We start from the raw sequence: 17,080 nt of genomic DNA, 5'->3' as shown, positions 1-17,080 counted from the left end.
GGGCTTGTTTAGGCAATCCAAAGGCAGCAGTAGAAGAAGCAGGTCCACAACCCAGGCCTGCCAGCCTCAAGTTAATATTGGCTATCAGCAGCTCAGTCCTCACTCTGTGGTTACTCACAGTGTTCTGCGTTTAGCAATTGTGTTGCTAATGTGGTGTGGTGCCTTTTAGACTGGAGCTCTCTACCAGCACATAGCTGGCATTGCTTAATTGGCTCAGGTGAGACAGGTGGGCTGATAAAATAGGGAGCTGCAGCTGGAGGCTGGACAGAAGAATGAGGAGCTCCTGCAACAACTTTGGAAACTAAGCCATGTTTTGTCTGCAGCTCCATTTCCTCCTACTGGTCAGAGCTCTCTGCCTGTTGAATATCTGGCTGGGCTAAGCTCTCATCCAGCTGTGGCTCTGTTGAAGCTGGGAGCTCCTGACAAGGCTTTTCCTCTGAGGAGTCCTCTCTAACAGGACCTGGGCTCACAACACCTCCCCATGGCCCTGCAGCTGGCATCAGGGTACTCTTTGCCTTCCTCTTCCCTCCCTCTTCTCACAGGAGCTGGGGGGATCCAGCAGCCTTCCCCAACCAGCATGGCCCACAGGAGATGTGGGGAAATGGGAAGGAGGCAGCCTCCCCCCCCCCAATATTCTTGCCTGTCCTTTGGAAAATGTGGGGTGGGAAGGAGGCACTGATTCTTATAGCCCAAGGTCACCCACCTGGTTGCATGCTGGGGAGCATGAAATCAAACCCAGCTCGCCAGATTAAAGTCTGCACTCCTAACCTCTACACCAAGCTTGGCACCACCAAGGCAGGGTAGGCTTTTAGATACATCACCTGTCTTTATGGTTGCCAACGTCCAGGTGGTGGGTGAAAATCTCCCGGGATGACAGCTGATCTCCAGATGGGAGAGGACAAAATGGCTGCTGTGAGTGTGAACTGTATGACAAGGCCATCCGTGGTCTAGGCCCAGCATATATGAGGGACCGCCTTTTGCCCTATATCCCCCGCAGGGCTTTACGCTCTGCGGGGGCTAACCTACTGGTCGTTCCCGGCCCCAAGGAAGCCCGCCTGGCCTCGACTAGGGCCAGGGCCTTTTCGGTCCTGGCCCCTACCTGGTGGAATGAGCTCCCGGAAGAGCTGAGGGCCCTGCGGGAATTACCAGCATTCCGCAGGGCCTGTAAGACGGAGCTCTTCCGCCAGGCTTATAACTGAGGCCGGGCGGAAAGAAGATCAGCCCCCCCCCTCACAAACTGGCGGTAGAGAGCGTCACCCCCCTCCTGTAGTTGAGGATGTGGAGAGCAAATGAGTAGATTAAGCCATCGCTGTTGCCATTACTGTAAATTATCGGATCTTATTGTTATTTTATGGTTTTAGGGGACGGGGTTATGTAAGCCACCTCGAGCCTTCGGGGGGAGGCGGGGTATAAATATAAATATAATAATTATTATTATTATCAGCCTATTAAGAAATTTACCATTTGCTGGATCTGAAACTAGTGCATTTTGACCAGTCAGAACCATGTGTGTCCATCAAGCACACATTCTCTGTTTCATGTACAAACAAGTGCCTCTGAATATGGTCCTTATACAGGCCTCTTCCACAAAATATTTCTTTCTAGCAACAATTGGCTTCTTTAAGGTTGAGGTAGAAATCTCAGGGAAAGACGAACCCACCATATTGGTCTAACATACCTTTCCCTTTGGGGGGGATTTTGAAAAGGGAATGCCTTTAGGATTATAAAAGAAAATCAAATCCATTCTTACCTTTGTACGAAACAGGGTATTACTGCTTGGTTTGACTTGTGAAATCTAAGTGGAACATTCTCAGTTCTTCAGTGCCGAGTTGACACTGTGGTAAATGCATAAACTGTCATAGCGTTTTCCTTTTTCCCCTGTTTTAGAAGAAAAAGAGTTGTTTTTTATATGCCCTTTCCTCTCCCCACAACAGACACCCTGTGAGGGAGGTGAGGCTGAGAGAGCCCTGATATTACTGAAGAAGACTTGGTTCTTCTATGCCGCTTTTCTCTACTTGAAGGAGTCTCAAAGTGGCTTACAGTTGCCTTCCCTTTCCTCTCCCCACAACAGACACCCTGTGAGGGAGGTGAGGCGGAGAGAGCCCTGATATTACTGAAGAAGAAGAAGAGTTGGTTCTTCTATGCCGCTTTTCTCTACCCGAAGGAGTCTCAAAGCGGCTTCCATTCGCCTTCCCTTTCCTCTCCCCACAACAGACACCCTGTGAGGTGGGTGAGGCTGAGAGAGCCCTGATATTCCTGCTCGGTCAGAACAGCTTTATCAGTGCTGTGTCAAGCCCAAGGTCACCCAGCTGGCTGCATCTGGAGGAGCAGGGCATCAAATCAGCTCACCAGATTAGAAGTCGCCACTCCGAGCCACTACACCAAACTGGTTTTACCTCCTGCTTGTTGTTTTCATACCTCCGTTTCAGTGCTCACATTTGGGATGGGTAGGAATACGGCTCATAAGCCACACACAAATGCCAAAAATCGTACCTCCCTTCCCCCCCCAAAAAAAACATGCACAAGAGGGCCCATTGCAAAAGCAAGTGGCTTAAATCAATCAGTACTATAAGGGCCAGATGGGTGTATACACTTGGTCCTTAAGGCAAAGATTTGTTTCCATATGTGAATAAACACAAGGTGCACAAGGAGATTTTAGTCCAAAGGAGGAGAAAAGGATTTGAAAGTCAGGTATGCTGCTAATTTCCTGGTCAGACTGGGGACCCCTGGGAATTACAGCACATCTAGAGATGACAGGGATCAGTTCCCCAGGAGAAAATGGCTGCTTTGAAGGGTGGACTCTCTGGCATTATTTCTCACCGAAGACCCTCCCCTCCTCATTCCCTGCACCCCCCCAAATCTCCAGGTTTTTCCCAACCTGGAGATGGCAGCCCACTGACGTCCACATCTTCCCCAGACTCTGTCCCCAAGTTCCCAAACCTGGATCTGGCAACCCTCCCCTCCCCTATGCCTCGTGGGTGGCCGGGGGGGGGGGGGGCCTGGCCACCCTACATCTGGTTCACTTGGGGGGACGAGGGTGCCCCCCCAGCAGGGGACGAGGGTGTCCAGCTACATGCGGCCGAGGGGGTACCAACTGGTGAGCCTTGTTGAACTGCTTGTGATGAGTAATGTTTTAAAGACGGATGACTGATGGTAAATTTGGGCCTCTTTGATTTTAGTGCACAGCCTCAATATGGAGACTAGCAGAGGTACTGTAGACTATTTACCATATTATTTCTACACCTTATTTGTCTAGAATGCTTTATAGAACGTTGTTTCCTTTGAATCCTTCTTCTTTGTCGTTTCCTCAGTGATGACCGCAGAAACCCTTGTTGTGTCTAAAACAGTCAAAATGTCATCAGTTGTTTTTGTTCTGCGTGGGGGGGGGGGGGGGAGAATCCGAACGAGCACAACGCCCTTAGTAAATAATTTGATTTTTTTTTAATGATGTTGCCGAGCTACGCCATTAAATGTTATTATTTTATTTTTTTTGGATTTTACAAACCATGAAAGGAAGAGAGTTGGTGAAACAAACCTCACCCCCTTCTCCTGTCCCTCTAAACCAGAGGCGGCCAAAGTGGCTGTCCAGATATTCATTGACTACAATTCCCATGAGCCTCTGCCAGCACGTTGGCAGGGGCTCATGGGAATTGTAGTCCAATGACATCTGGAGAGCCACAGTTTGGCCACCCTGGCTCTAAACCAGGGGTAGTCAAACTGCGGCCCTCCAGATGTCCATGGACACCAATTCCCAGGAGCCCCTGCCAGCATTTGCTGGCAGGGGCTCCTGGGAATTGGAGTCCATGGACATCTGGAGGGCCGCAGTTTGATTACCCCTGCTCTAAACCTTCCTGCTCTCTTTGAGAAAATGCTCCCTGGGGTCCAAAGACCCTCATGTTTGAAAAGAGGTACAGTTTGCATGGGAGGTGCAGCAAGGAGTGGGCACCAACAGAAGGCCCCCCTACCTCTCCTGACCCACAAGCTCATGATCAGTTTGTGGAGGGGCCCACCAGTGGAGAGGCTTCTGCCAATTCCCACCGCAGTTTCCCATCATACACTGCTTTCCCCTTCAGTCCCAAGGGTCTTCCTGGAGCACCTGTTCGCAGGTGCACAAGGGGACCAGGTAAGGCAGAAAACTCAATCTGGCAAGCACTTTGTAGGATCCATTTGTAGGGCTATAAATGTCAGCAACAAAAGAAAAGGAAATGCATCCGTAGGAAAGTCCGTGACTTAATGTAATGGTGATTTTGTTTTAGTGCAGGCAGATATTTCTCTTGGGCCCAGGTCAGGTGGGTCACTGGCTTCCAATAAAACATAGTTTGCAAACAGAGGGCTCATGTCAGACTCCGCCCCTTTCCGGGAGCCTCCGCCCCTTTCCTTTTTGGCCTTTTCCATAGTTTCCTACCAACTCTGTAACCCTGACAACGCTAGCCCCTAAAGTCCCTTTGGATTTCTTTATGGATACCTTTCTACCCTGCCTGTCTCCCGAAGGGGAATCCAAACTGCTCTCAATGTTGTTCTCTCCTCCATCTTATCCTCACAACATCCCTGGGAGGTCGGTTAGGCCAAGAGAGCATGACTGGCTCAAATTCACCCAGCAAGCTTCCTGACAGGATGGGGATTCGAAACCGGGTCTCCCAGATCCTAGTCTGACGCTCCGAACCACTACACTACTGTGTTTTTCGCCAGGATGTTTGCAACATAGGTCTCCTTCCAAAAGTGCCTAATTAGGATTTATTTATTTATATTTATATTTCAGTTTATAGGCCACCCCTCTGCTTGCGGTCTCGGGGTGGCTTACACCATGAATGAAGAGAGATATGAAGAATTTAGGTTTATTTGTTTGTTTATTTTTATATTTATTTCCCACCACTCCTGAAGCCGGCTCGTGGCGGGTTACACAAGTCCATAAAAACAGACTAAAAACCCCCATTAAAAGGACATAAAAATTGCATTACAATCATAGCAAAATAACAATATATAAAAAAAGAAAACATGGCAGAAGAAGTAAACCCACCCCACCCTACCACTCAAAGCGGTAAGGAAGGAGGGCTGGGTGATTTAAGATGTTCAGTAGTAACTAAGATGTTAAATAGCACTGCGCAATGGAGGGGGGGACATTTCGATCTTCCACACCGAACTTGCCCTCAACTATAGACCTGTCGGAAGACCTCCATTTTGCAGGCCCTGCGGAACACTGAAAGATTCCACAGGGCCGGGAGCTCATTCCACCAGGACGGGGTCAGGACCGAAAAGGCCCTGGCCCTGGTTGAGGCCAGGCGAGCTTCCCTGGGGACGGGAAATACATTAAAAATACATTAAAACAATATATATCTGTAGCCCTCTATTTCTCATGATTAGCGTTGGGGCTCCGGGGAATGGTAGAGGACAGGAAGGCCTGGAGGATCATTGTCCATGGAGTCGCGATGGGTCGGACACGACTTCGCACCTGTAGCGTTGGGGCACGTGGAGTTAAATCATGCTAAAATAAAGAAGGGAACAGAGGACAGAATCTCATGCTTTAGGATGCTTTGGGCTGATCCTGCGTTGAGCAGGGGGTAGGACTAGATGGCCTGTATGGCCCCTTCCAACTCTATGATTCTATGATTCTATGCTGACAGATTAAGGAAAAGAGTCCATTCCCGAGCCTGGCTCTGATTTCCAAGCCAGAGTTTACGGGGAGCCGACCGTGCGTTCGCACCAGACTGTTTTCCCGTTCAATTAAAATGTTAATGTAGACTCGACTTGATATTAGCACCAGGTAGGTACGAGACAAGCAATATAATAATAACAACAATAACCGAGCCCAGAGATGTTTTACATTCACAAATTGATTCCCATAAACCAAACAATCTGTTTCACTGTGAAGCATTCTTTTCTTATTTCTTTCTTTCTTCTTCTCCCCCCCCCCCCCATTTTGCTCATTGGCCACGGAAGCAAGAAGATGGAAACTTAAAATAATAGTAATAATAATAACCCTTGGCTGCTTGTAAGTTTTCACGCCTCAGTTCGATAATGGCGAACAAGGCGGCAGCCTCGGTGTATTTAGATTTGCTTCATTTGGAAACCTTTTTAAAGTCCTCGCAATAACAATAGCAATGTTTGGGAGAAATTGAGTGGAACGCGCTGAGGTTTGTTCCTTTATTTATTTAATTTTAAACCAAGTTTCACACGGCAGCAGGCTAAGGGAGCCCGAGACGCATGCATTATTTATTTATTTATTTTTAAAAGTCGCTAGAGATTGCCCTCAAAATGAGTCAGAGTGGTTTTAGCCGCTCGATTAGCACACCCCGATATTGCGACGAAATCATCCCGAATCTGCATTAGTTCGGTCTTCAAGGTGCCAGAAACGAAACGCAAATTTCATAGGGTCTTTTTTTTTTTTAATTTCTAGTTGCACAAACATTAAAACCGTTCTCTGATGTTGATACAAATGACTTAAACACACGCACACACAGACTCCCAGTCACGTGGCTGATATCTTTCCCACCGTGGGTCAAAACGCTCCTTCCGTCTCGTTAGTACTTTCATTTCGTTTGGGGTGCAAAACTGATCTGTGACATTTGTTTCCTTCTTATTTCTCCACGTTGTGTCCCTGATCATTTCTGGAAAAGCTCATTTGGGAGGGGGAACCTAACAATACAACCCCAACCGGAATTACACCCGGCTAAGTCCATAGGGTCGCGATGGATCGGTCACGACTTCGCAGCTAACAACAACAACAAGTCCATAGACGTCAATGAGCACAAAGGGCATAACCCTGCTCAGGATGGTAATGTAAATTCCCGCATTTCATTTTACACATTATCCTTGCAGATGGTACTGAACAGTTACTGTGTGGCACTTGAGTCTTCACCATTGAGAATTTCACCCGACAATGAGGGAGCCAAGCTGGGGAGTTTCTATGTGAATCATGAGTGGGTTGTCCATTAAACCTATAATGCTCCTCCCCGTTATGCTACATAGGGTTAGATTTATACATGCTCACTAAGTCGTGTTAAAGCTCCAGTACCTCTTGACCATGATCCTATATGGTCCATCTTCTCCCATATGTTACTGCACAGGGATTAAGATCACAGAGAGAGGTCCGCCTGACTGTCCTATCAACCAAACAAGCTTGTTTGGTAGGCACATAAGAGAGGGCCTTTTCAGTGGCGGCCCCACAATTATTGAACAACCTTCACAGGGAAGGGTGCCTGGCCCTTTCAGTCTTGACCTTTAGGAGGCAATTGAAGCCTGTTTTATTGAGGACCACACTTGATTACGTTACTAGCAGTCCTCAGTTGTAATTTTAAATTTTGGTGTTTATGTATTCTATTTTATGCGTTTATCTACATTTCAAGCTGACTTAAGGTCCTTAAGGAAGTGAAGTGGCCAATAAAGGTTTTCCATAGATCATCAGATAGGGCACCAGACCTACAGGCCGTATTTCATAGAATCATAGAAGACCTGGAAGGGGCCATAAAGGCCATCTAGTCTAACCATCTACTTAATGTAGGATCAGCCTAAAACATCCATGAAAATATCTCTCCAGTGAGGGGAGCTCCCCACCTCCTTAGGCAGCCCATTCCACTACTGAACTACCCTGACTGTGAAAAAAAAAAACCTTGATATCCTGCTGTTACTGTTCTACATGTAGTTTAAAGCCATTGCTGTGGGTCTTGTCCTCTGCTGCCAACAGGAACCGCACCCTGCCCTTCTCTAAGTGAAAACCTTTCAAATGATTAAAGAGATCCATCCTGCCCCCTCTCAACCTCCTCTTCTCCAGGCTGAACAATCCCAAGTCTCTCAGCCTTTCCTCCTAGGAATTGTTCCCCTGGCCCCGGATCCTCCTCGTTGCTGTCCTCTAAACCCTCTCCATTTTTTCCACGTCCTTTTTGAAGCGTGGCTTCCATTACTGCACAAAGGACTCCAGGTGCGTTATAACCAAAACACAGCGGGACAATGACATCTTGCAATTTTCATACAGCCCAAGACTGTGATTGCCTTATTCTCCTGCATTCATGCTCAAGCAGACCCCCATAAACATCAGCTGCCTTCTCAAACATTCCTTTAATCCAGGGGTAGTCAAACTGCGGCCCTCCAGATGTCCATGGACTACAATTCCCAGGAGCCCCTGCCAGCAACTACCCCTGCTTTAATCCATCCCTACCTCTCAGAGCCTCTTGTGGCGCAGAGTGGTAAGGTAGCCGCCTGAAAGCTTTGCCCATGAGGTTGGGTGTTCGATCCCAGCAGCCGGCTCAAGGTTGACTCAGCCTTCCATCCTTCCGAGGTCGGTAAAATGAGTACCCAGCTTGCTGCTGGGGGGTAAACGGTCATGACTGGGGAAGGCACTGGCAAACCACCCCGTATTGAGTCTGCCATGAAAACGCTAGAGGGCGTCACCCCAAGGGTCAGACATGACTCCGTGCTTGCACAGGGGATACCTTTACCTTTACCTCTCAAAATGTGTAGCAAACAAAGATGTTGTTCTATTGACTCCACTGACTGAGAGGCCTACGAGGGCACCCTAAACAGAGTGGAGAAGCAAGCAGGGACTCACAAACGCTCAAACCCCACCACCAATGTTGTTAGTCTTTAAGGGGCTGCTAGAATTGTACTTTTCCCTCCATCCTTCTAAATGCCCGGGCCTCAACGGGCTCTCAGGAATGTAACTGTGTTTAGGATGCCGCTGTTAAAACAGGCAGGATGTTAATTTTTGTTTTGGTCTAGGACTAGGCCACATTTTCAAGTCTTCCAATTTGCAGCTGAACACATTCATTCACCTTGACAAACAGATGTGTCATTTTGCTCCTGTGATCACACCTTCTTCTCAGAACCATTCCCCCCCCCGCCTTTTCCTTGCCCTTATTTATTTAGCGAGGACATTGTTTGGCCCTCTACTTAATCTACTTAATCCTCAATACAACCTTGTGGGGTAGGCTGGGAGAAACTGTCTAACTCTGGATTCCCCAGGTATTCTTCAGGTATCTGAAGAAGTGTGCACGCACTCGGAGGTGTATACTACAAATTAAACGTTTTTGGTCTTAAAGTTGCCTCTGGACTCCAACTTTATCCTAGGCTCTCCAGTAAATTCCATACCAAAAATAAAGGATTGGACATCTGGGTCTCTTTAGCTCCAGTTTAGTGTCCGACTGCTGCGGAAATCTGATTGGCTCAAGAAACCCATGTGGCTTTGTTCCAGTGTCTGTAATTTCGTTGTGTCGGATGTAGTGTTGTGACGTCGTCAGCTGTACCACATGGGTGGCCTCAGCCAAAAAGAATGACGTTGCAGTGCGGGCATGGGAACCCAATGTGGGCAAAGGATTAGGGGAATGGTCCCGAGAAGAACAGCGAGGACACGATGCATCCCCCAAAATACAAATAAACAAATAACACAATATTGGGGTTTTGAGCACCAGCATAAAACAAGGTAAGTCGTTTTTAGTTCTTATCGAAGTTTTATCAGACTAAACTAGCCGTTTATCCATGTTGCAAGAGTCATCCTACAAAATGGGAGACTTGAGTTCCGATTCTCACTCTGCCATGAAGCTTGCTGGGCGAGGTTGGGACATGCTCAACCTCATCTTGCCTCCCAGTTTGGATAAAATGGAGCAGGGGAGAGCCATGCACACACACACCCCTCAGCTCTTCAGAGGAAGGGCAGAGCTTAAAAAATGAGTACTAAACAATAGCGTAGAATTGAAGCTTGCTTTGAGTTGCAGACTGTCCCACCACATCAACAGCCCCATTTTACATCTGTCCACATCCGAAACGAGAATCCTGTGACGTTTGTACCAAGGTTACATGCTGGGTGGAACCAAAGTCCAGCTGTTAAAGCAGGCATGTATTTGTTTTATTTATTTAGGTATTTATATCCTATGGTTCTCCCCACGGAGATGGGAAATAGCTTACAAAAACACACACACACACACACGGGCAAAAGAATGTAGTCAAAGAAAAAGTGTATACGGCACAGCTCGGTAGCTGGTCCCAGATCAATAGGCCCACTCCCTCATGGCCAACTGGCTACAAGTCTCAGACTAAGAGCCCTTAGGGTCGTACCTACAATGGAGGAGGCACATAGCATCACGAAAGTTAAGAATCGCATGCTTTCCTATATGTCAAGTGACTACAATTCTGAAATTTCGTAGAGCTGGAAGCATGGCCAGTCTTATTCTGGTCACTTACGCTTGTGAATGCAGGTTGGTCCATTTCCCTTGAACATCATGGTGCTCTCAAGGACCACCCAGCTTATCTTTATTGTTCCTGACATCTTTCCCAAACCTGCTTTGTTCCAGTATTTTGGGGAACAGTGGAGCAAAGTTGGTATGCCATGAGGGTAGGAAAATGTAGATTTTCCTAGTCTTTCCCCACATGTGCGCCATTTCCCCTTCCTCAGTCTTCTCCATAATGGCCATTCCTCTCCCATCCCATAACTGGGTAATATAAAAAATGTTTAAATGAACACACATCCGCCTGTCTTATACTGACTCTGACCTTTGGATCGTCAAGGTCAATATTGTCTGCTCAAACTGGCAGCAGCTCTCCAAGGCCTTAGGCAAAGGTCTTTCATATCACCTCCCACCAGATCCTTCCAAGTGAAAATGCCAAGGATTGAACCCAGGACCTTCTGCATTCCAAGTAGATGCTCCAAGCCAGGGGTAGTCAACCTGTGGTCCTCCAGATGTTCATGGACTACAATTACCATGGGAATTGTAGTCCATGAACATCTGGAGGATCATAGGTTGACTACCCCTGCTCTAAGCCATGGCCCCTCCCTATTGACACAGCAAGACGTCAATATGTCGCCAATTTTCGTAATACCTTGAAAAAACTAACCTCTCAGTGGTTCATGGTTTGTTAGGGTCATGGAATGGCCCGTCGGGAAATAGTGGGACATCCTACTCCAAAGAACCTCGATTAATACAGTGTTGCACCAGCAACCACAGGAACTCAGAGGCTTCCACAAGGAAGTGTCAATTTATGGAAAAGGTCTCTGTTGTGAGGTTGAGATGGGCCATTTAACCAGCGGTAGATAATTGAGGGGAAACATCCATTTTGCCAGGCGTGAGACTGAAATTCCCCCAGTTCATACACACCTGTAGGGTCGGGAAGGCTGACCTGGTTTAGTCCTCTATCTGGAATGAATTTAACATAATCTCATGCTGAGCTCTGGAGTAGCAGTCATTGCGAGGCATAATGTTAACTCATGGATGGATCTTCCCTACCCTGCCCCCTTGACTATCCCATTCATTTATTTGGAGAAAGCAAGAAATGTTTACATTCCTCAATGTGTGCCTGTCTGCCCCTCCTTACTACTTCAGTGAATGAGGTAGCACACCCATTTAGGTAGTTCACATAGCCACCTAGATCAGGGTGATTGTTTGTAGGGTCATTTCAATGTGACTCCTTGGGTACTCAGAGCAAAGTCTCCAACCTGTAAATACTGGAACGGATCGAGCCAATCTCCAGCCAAAAGAGATATCTGCCAACTTAAGTGTGGTTTCCGCCGGCGAAAGAAGGTGGAGTCTCCTTAGATTTCAGGAAGCCTTAGATTTCAACTCAACCTCAAAGATTCGAATGGAATGTTCTCTGGGCAGGTCCTTCCATAACGTCCAAAGCCACTTTGATGAGACCATTTCTGCACTGGGAACTTCGCTGCCCCAGCTCCCATGTGGGAGCACAAATTGGGGATGAACAAGGTGCACTGGGCCAAATGCTCCCCCGTGCGGAAGCAGGAAGAGGTGGGGCAACCTGCCACAACTCAAACTCCAGCTTGCAACCCGGTGCAAAGCCTCCAGTGCGGAAACGGTCTCATTGAGCCAAAGCCCAGCTTACCGAAGCAGTATTTTGCCCTTGAGAGAGCCACTGACTTCCACGCATGCTCACTCTGCGCCGAAAACCTCCCAGCTTTATTTTTCATCTGAAGTTTTCCCTAAGCTTTTCTTTTATTGGGGGGGGGGTTGCCGTGTCACTAGCCATGGCGTCACTAGCCACTTAATTCAGTCAATTAAACCGTTTGCTACCTAATGCAGCCAACCGTGCTTCTTAAAAAAGGTGATCTTAAATTTATACCTAAACCCCTTAGATAAGCACTTTTGCAAAAGGGGGGAGGGGATAGCTTAGCAATTGACTAACCGAACGCTTTCAAAACTGCAAAATAATCCCATTATAGTCCACTTTCGTGAGCGCCAGGAAGTAGGTTGGAAGCAGATTGGAAGTTGTCATTATTTTGGGTGCACAAAAGCACCTTCTGAATGGAAGGAGTTGTCTTAAAAGGAGCCCATTTCAAACGCCGTGGGTTTGAGGGGCTGGGAGGGAGGCTACTCCGCCCTCCCAATTTCCTCCCCTACACTCAACTTCTCCATGTCCCTCCCCTCTCTTTCTCCTCCCCCGCCTCTCCGCCCATCTACGGTCAAATTAGCCAGCACTGCTGAGAAAATAAGAAGTGGTGTTTTTATTTTTGTTTTATTTCTTTTGTTTTCTTTTTTTTATTTTTTTATTTCATGTACTACAGAGAACAGTGTCGTCTTGTGGCCGTTCTCGTAGACTGTGTTGGTTTAACAAGCGTCCAATCCTTTTGTCTTGTTGTTTTTTTCTGTCTTTCCTGCTCCCTGTCCCCTTGTTCCCACAGGCTGTGCGTTTGTCACGTTTTCGACAAGGGCAATGGCTCAGAATGCAATCAAAGCCATGCATCAGTCCCAGACCATGGAGGTACAGTACTGTATCATCTGCCCTTCTTTGTTTCCTTTGTGCAAATGATTGGGAATGGTTCGGCCCATGCTCTGCCGGAGACGAATAGACGCATGACAATCACAGACTTTAAACTTCCGGCTGACTCTCTCTCTCTCTCTCTCCCCCGCTCCCTCTGTCTCTGTCTCTCCCTCTCCCCCTTTCCTCTCCCTCTTTCCCTCTCCCCCTCCCTCTCTCCCTCTGTCTATCCCCCTCCCTCTGTCTATCCCCCTCCCTCTGTCTCTCCCTCTCCCTCTGTCTCTCCCTCTTTCCCTCTCCCTCTCCCCTCCCTCTCTCCCTCTGTCTCTCCCCCTCCCTCTGTTTCTCCCTCTCCCTCTGTCTCTCCCTCTTTTCCTCTCCCTCTCCCCCTCCCTCTCTCCCTCTGTCTCTCCCCCTCCCTCTGTTTCTCCCTCTCCCTCTGTCTCTCCCTCTCTCCCTCTGTCTCTCCCTCTCCCCCCCTTCCTCTCCCTCTTTCCCTCTCCCTCTCCCCCCTCCCTCTCTCCCTCTGTCTCTCTGTCTCTCCCTCTGTGTCTCCCTCTCCCTCTCCCTCTGTCTCTCCCTCTCTCCCTCTCCCTCTCCCCCTTCCTCTCCCTCTTTCCCTCTCCCTCTCCCCCCTCCCTCTCTCCCTCTCTCCCTCTCCCTCTGTCTCTCCCTCTCCCTCTCACATCTGTCCCTCCCCATCTCTGTGACATTTACTTCTCTTAATTGTCCGAGAACATGGGGACAATTTCCCTGTGGTGCTTTCACAATATGGTGGCATTCAGCGTGAAAATAAAATAATGCGTGGAAATGCCACTTTGCCGTCTGGCGAAATTATGCATTTGGTCCATTGGATTGTCCTTTTATGCGATTCCAAAGCAACCCTTGCTCCACAGGCCGCCAGTTCTGCGTTCAGACTGGTCCGGCGACGTGGAGAAAGGCAGATGGTTTTCTGCATATCAACATCTATTATTCCAAATAGCCAATAAAAATTCAAATTATGTCGGAATACAACGAACCGTTTGGCTCCTATGTACAAGAAACCCAACCTTTAAATTTTCTCACCTGCTAAAGGTGATCTTTTTTTTTTTTTTAAGTCTGTGATTTTTGTCATGGTCCTAAATTTTGCACAAAAAACCCCCTCACGAGTCAACTATGTCTTCTCCTGGATCCTCTAATTTAATAATTTGAAAGTGCATGTTATATTGTATTATGTAGACTGTATCTGTGTATTGATTATTTCCTCTCAAGTGGCATTTTGATGTATATCGTGTTCCTGGCTTTCAAAAAAAAAAATTCTCTGTATTCTCTTTTCTTTTGAAATGAGGATCATTCAGCTTTCTTCAATAATATTCTCTCCCCCCCCCTTTGCAATGCTGTATTTTCCCAAAGCATGCTGGGTACTAAAAACAATACCATTGTGTTTCCTGTCGTTGACCGGCTTTGTGTAACACGCAAAGGCAAAATGACAACGGTAAAACTGCATGCAAATGCCACCGTCTTCTGTATTCTCCAGAAATATTTAGTAGCGGCATTGCAAAGCTCTCGTCTTTCCAATTGCACCTGACTTTAGTTGAGATTATTTTGATATTTTATAATCCATGTGTTTTTCTTTCCAGTGCTATCCAATTTTTGGGCATTGAGCTAATGCCTGGTTAAGATGGGACTCTGCCCCAGAGAGAACCCTAAATTTCCTTCACAAGCACTTGCTGTTTAAATGTATCCATGTATGCACACATTGATGAAAACATATGAACATTTTTTTAAAAAATGCGTTCAGTAAGATACATTGGCTTTCCTCCCCATGCCCTGCCCATTTCAATATTAGCGTGCTCACCTTACGTTTTGCTTCAGTGGAAAAGTATATAATATACTTGGGTGTTTTCTTTTTATCTATCTAATATAATTAACGTTTGTTGTGAAATCAACTTTACCTTCAGCGGAAAAGTGCGCATAATTGTCGAATTCCATGTCTGGAATACTAGATTGTAAAATTCCGGGGGCAGGTGGGGGTATTGTGAATCCCAGACCCTTGTGCTGGGTAACAGGGGGGGGGGGCTACCTCTTCTCTGCTTGCTGTTTTCCTAACACAAAATGGCCACCTGGAGTGCTTTACCCTCCAGCGGGAGGAAGGAGCTGGTTTTTTGTACCCCGCTTCTTACTACGAGAAAGAGTCTCAAAGCGGCTTACAATCTTTGTCCCTTCTCTTTCCTCACAGCAGACACCCTGTGAGGGAGGTGAGGCTGAGGAAGCTCTGAGAGAAGTGTGACTGGCCCAAGATCTCTCAGCAGGCTGCATGTGGAGGGGGAGTGGAGAATCAAACCCCGTTCTCCAATTTAGAGGGTGCCATTCTTAACCAGTACGCCATGCTGGATCTCAAGTGGGACTGAAGACACTGAATGTTCAAACATGTTTTCGTGGCAGAGCAGAATAGAAATATAATATTATTATTATTAATAATAATAATAATAATAATTAATCATAATAATAATAATTAATAATAATAATCCAAATTTAAAACAAATAATAAAGACACAGGAGAAGAGATCACTTCTGATCAGGGAAGCAACACAAGGGGTGGGAAGTTAACCCCCCCCTCCATGACCTATCCATGGCTACTTATAGAGCCAATTTACACACCTGTAGTTTCAGTCAAAATTCCATTAAATTGTGGATTTGGGACTTTTAGAAGATTTGGAAAAAAAAACTTGTGTTTGATCCTCAGAGATACGGAAATCTTTAGTGCCCCAAATTGTCCTCATATCTGGAACTTTGTGATGGTTCTAGAAGCTTAGCTAGGAGATTACATGCGCATTGAGGGCAATGTGTTATGCAGGCTAGATTCCTGCTCGTGCTCCCAGCCTTTAACTTAAACTTGGCTTACAACTACTGGGAGACTGGGTGGCAGGCAGAGGCTTGCCAGAATGGCATTCCACAACACTGTGACATCATTCCCCGCTGTGAAATTGAAAGCAACGTTGTTGTGTTGTTGGGTGCTCTAGGATTTTCCTGCAACTCTGTGGTTTAACACCATAGAAGTTTAACACCATAGCACATCCTGATATGCAGTGATGTCACTTCCAGTTACAAAGCTGGAAATGATGTCAGAACATTGCAGGACTCCATTCCTGCCCTTCTGTTCACACACATGCAAATGCACACACACACACACACACACACACACAGTAGTTACTGCCATCCTCTGATAGTCCAAAAGCAAACGAAACCAAAAGGCAAAAAGTTGTGTCTTCTTTAAATTTAATAAATGCAATCCTGAATAATTTTGCAAATGGTTACAAAATTATTCGGGATTGCATTTAATAAATTTAAAGACACAACTTTTTGCCTTTTGGTTTCATTTGCTTTTGGGTGTATTTCTACAAGAAACCAACAGTGTTTCTTCACATGGACTATCCTCTGATTGTCTTCAAACTTGGAAAGTCGTGTCAAAGAGGACACTGCCCCCCCCCCAAAAAAAAAGGAGAGGAGGACACTGCCATGGCTGGACTGAAGTCGATCCTCATTACATGGTTACACAACCTAAACAATATGTTGTCATGAGGATCTAGACCAGCCTCTCTTAATTTTTTTATCGTTGAAAACCCCCTGAAACATTCTTCAGACTTTGAGAAACCCCAGAAGTGGTGCGATCGTGCAGAATATGGTGGGTCTCCCATCCCAGTACTAACCATGCTTGACCCTGTGTAGGTTCCAGGCTCTTCCAAACTCAGGCTAATTGGCATTTATTCGGGGGGCTGCGGGTCTCCCTACCCCCCGAATTGCTAGGGACTCCAGCCTTCAGGAATTCCATGGAATTACAGCTCCAGACTACAGATATCATTTCCCTTGGAGATAATGTACGCTTTGGAGGATGGACTCTATGACCACATACCTCACGGAGGTCCCTGTCCTCCCCTGTCTCCACCTTCAAATCTCTAGAAGTTCCCCAGCCTGGGTCTGGTAATCCATTGCCATCACATGCCAAGGAGGACCTAACAATCCTAAGAATAACTTTTTCTGGGGTCAAAAGGGACCTCCCTGTCCCTCTTGGACAACTTGAAAAGAGGGCACGATTGTACCCATGGTGCATTCTCATGGATCAGGCCTGTGTCTCAAGGTCATTCTTTAAAGGTCACACTCAGTTGAATGCCATTGCCTTCCAGTTTGTTTCAGACATCGGCACGACTCTTGAATGTATACCGATGACTTTGAAAAGTCACTTTAGAAGAGATCCATTGGGCCACAGTTGGGAGGGGGGGGGAGTCCATTGGTGGTATTAGAGAGAGAGAGAGAGAGAGCCACATGAGACTAAACGAAATAGAAAAATGGCTGTCATCTTAAAACAGCCAACGCAGTCGGAGAAAGAGAGCACATTGATTTAGGCCAA

General features: G+C 46.8%; 1 protein-coding gene across 22 annotated transcripts in view; it reads left to right on the top strand.

The window, feature by feature from the left end:
• Positions 1–17,080, top strand: part of CELF2 (CUGBP Elav-like family member 2) — a 529,514-nt gene that overhangs the window by 448,977 nt on the left and 63,457 nt on the right. For 12 of the 22 annotated variants that reach the window (XM_077340258.1, XM_077340257.1, XM_077340256.1 and 9 more), the window contains 2 exons: positions 3,180–3,209; positions 12,617–12,696. In XM_077340258.1, coding sequence (XP_077196373.1) covers positions 3,180–3,209; positions 12,617–12,696 — 110 coding nt within the window. The remainder of the gene's footprint in view (positions 1–3,179; positions 3,210–12,616; positions 12,697–17,080) is intronic. The other 10 variants (XM_077340261.1, XM_077340263.1, XM_077340270.1 and 7 more) reach the window with 1 other exon arrangement.

Source organism: Paroedura picta, chromosome 5 (assembly GCF_049243985.1).
Source record: "Paroedura picta isolate Pp20150507F chromosome 5, Ppicta_v3.0, whole genome shotgun sequence".
Taxonomy (NCBI): Eukaryota; Metazoa; Chordata; class Lepidosauria; order Squamata; family Gekkonidae; genus Paroedura; species Paroedura picta.
Note: the sequence above shows the minus strand (reverse complement) of the source record. Positions and strands in the feature narration are given on the sequence as shown.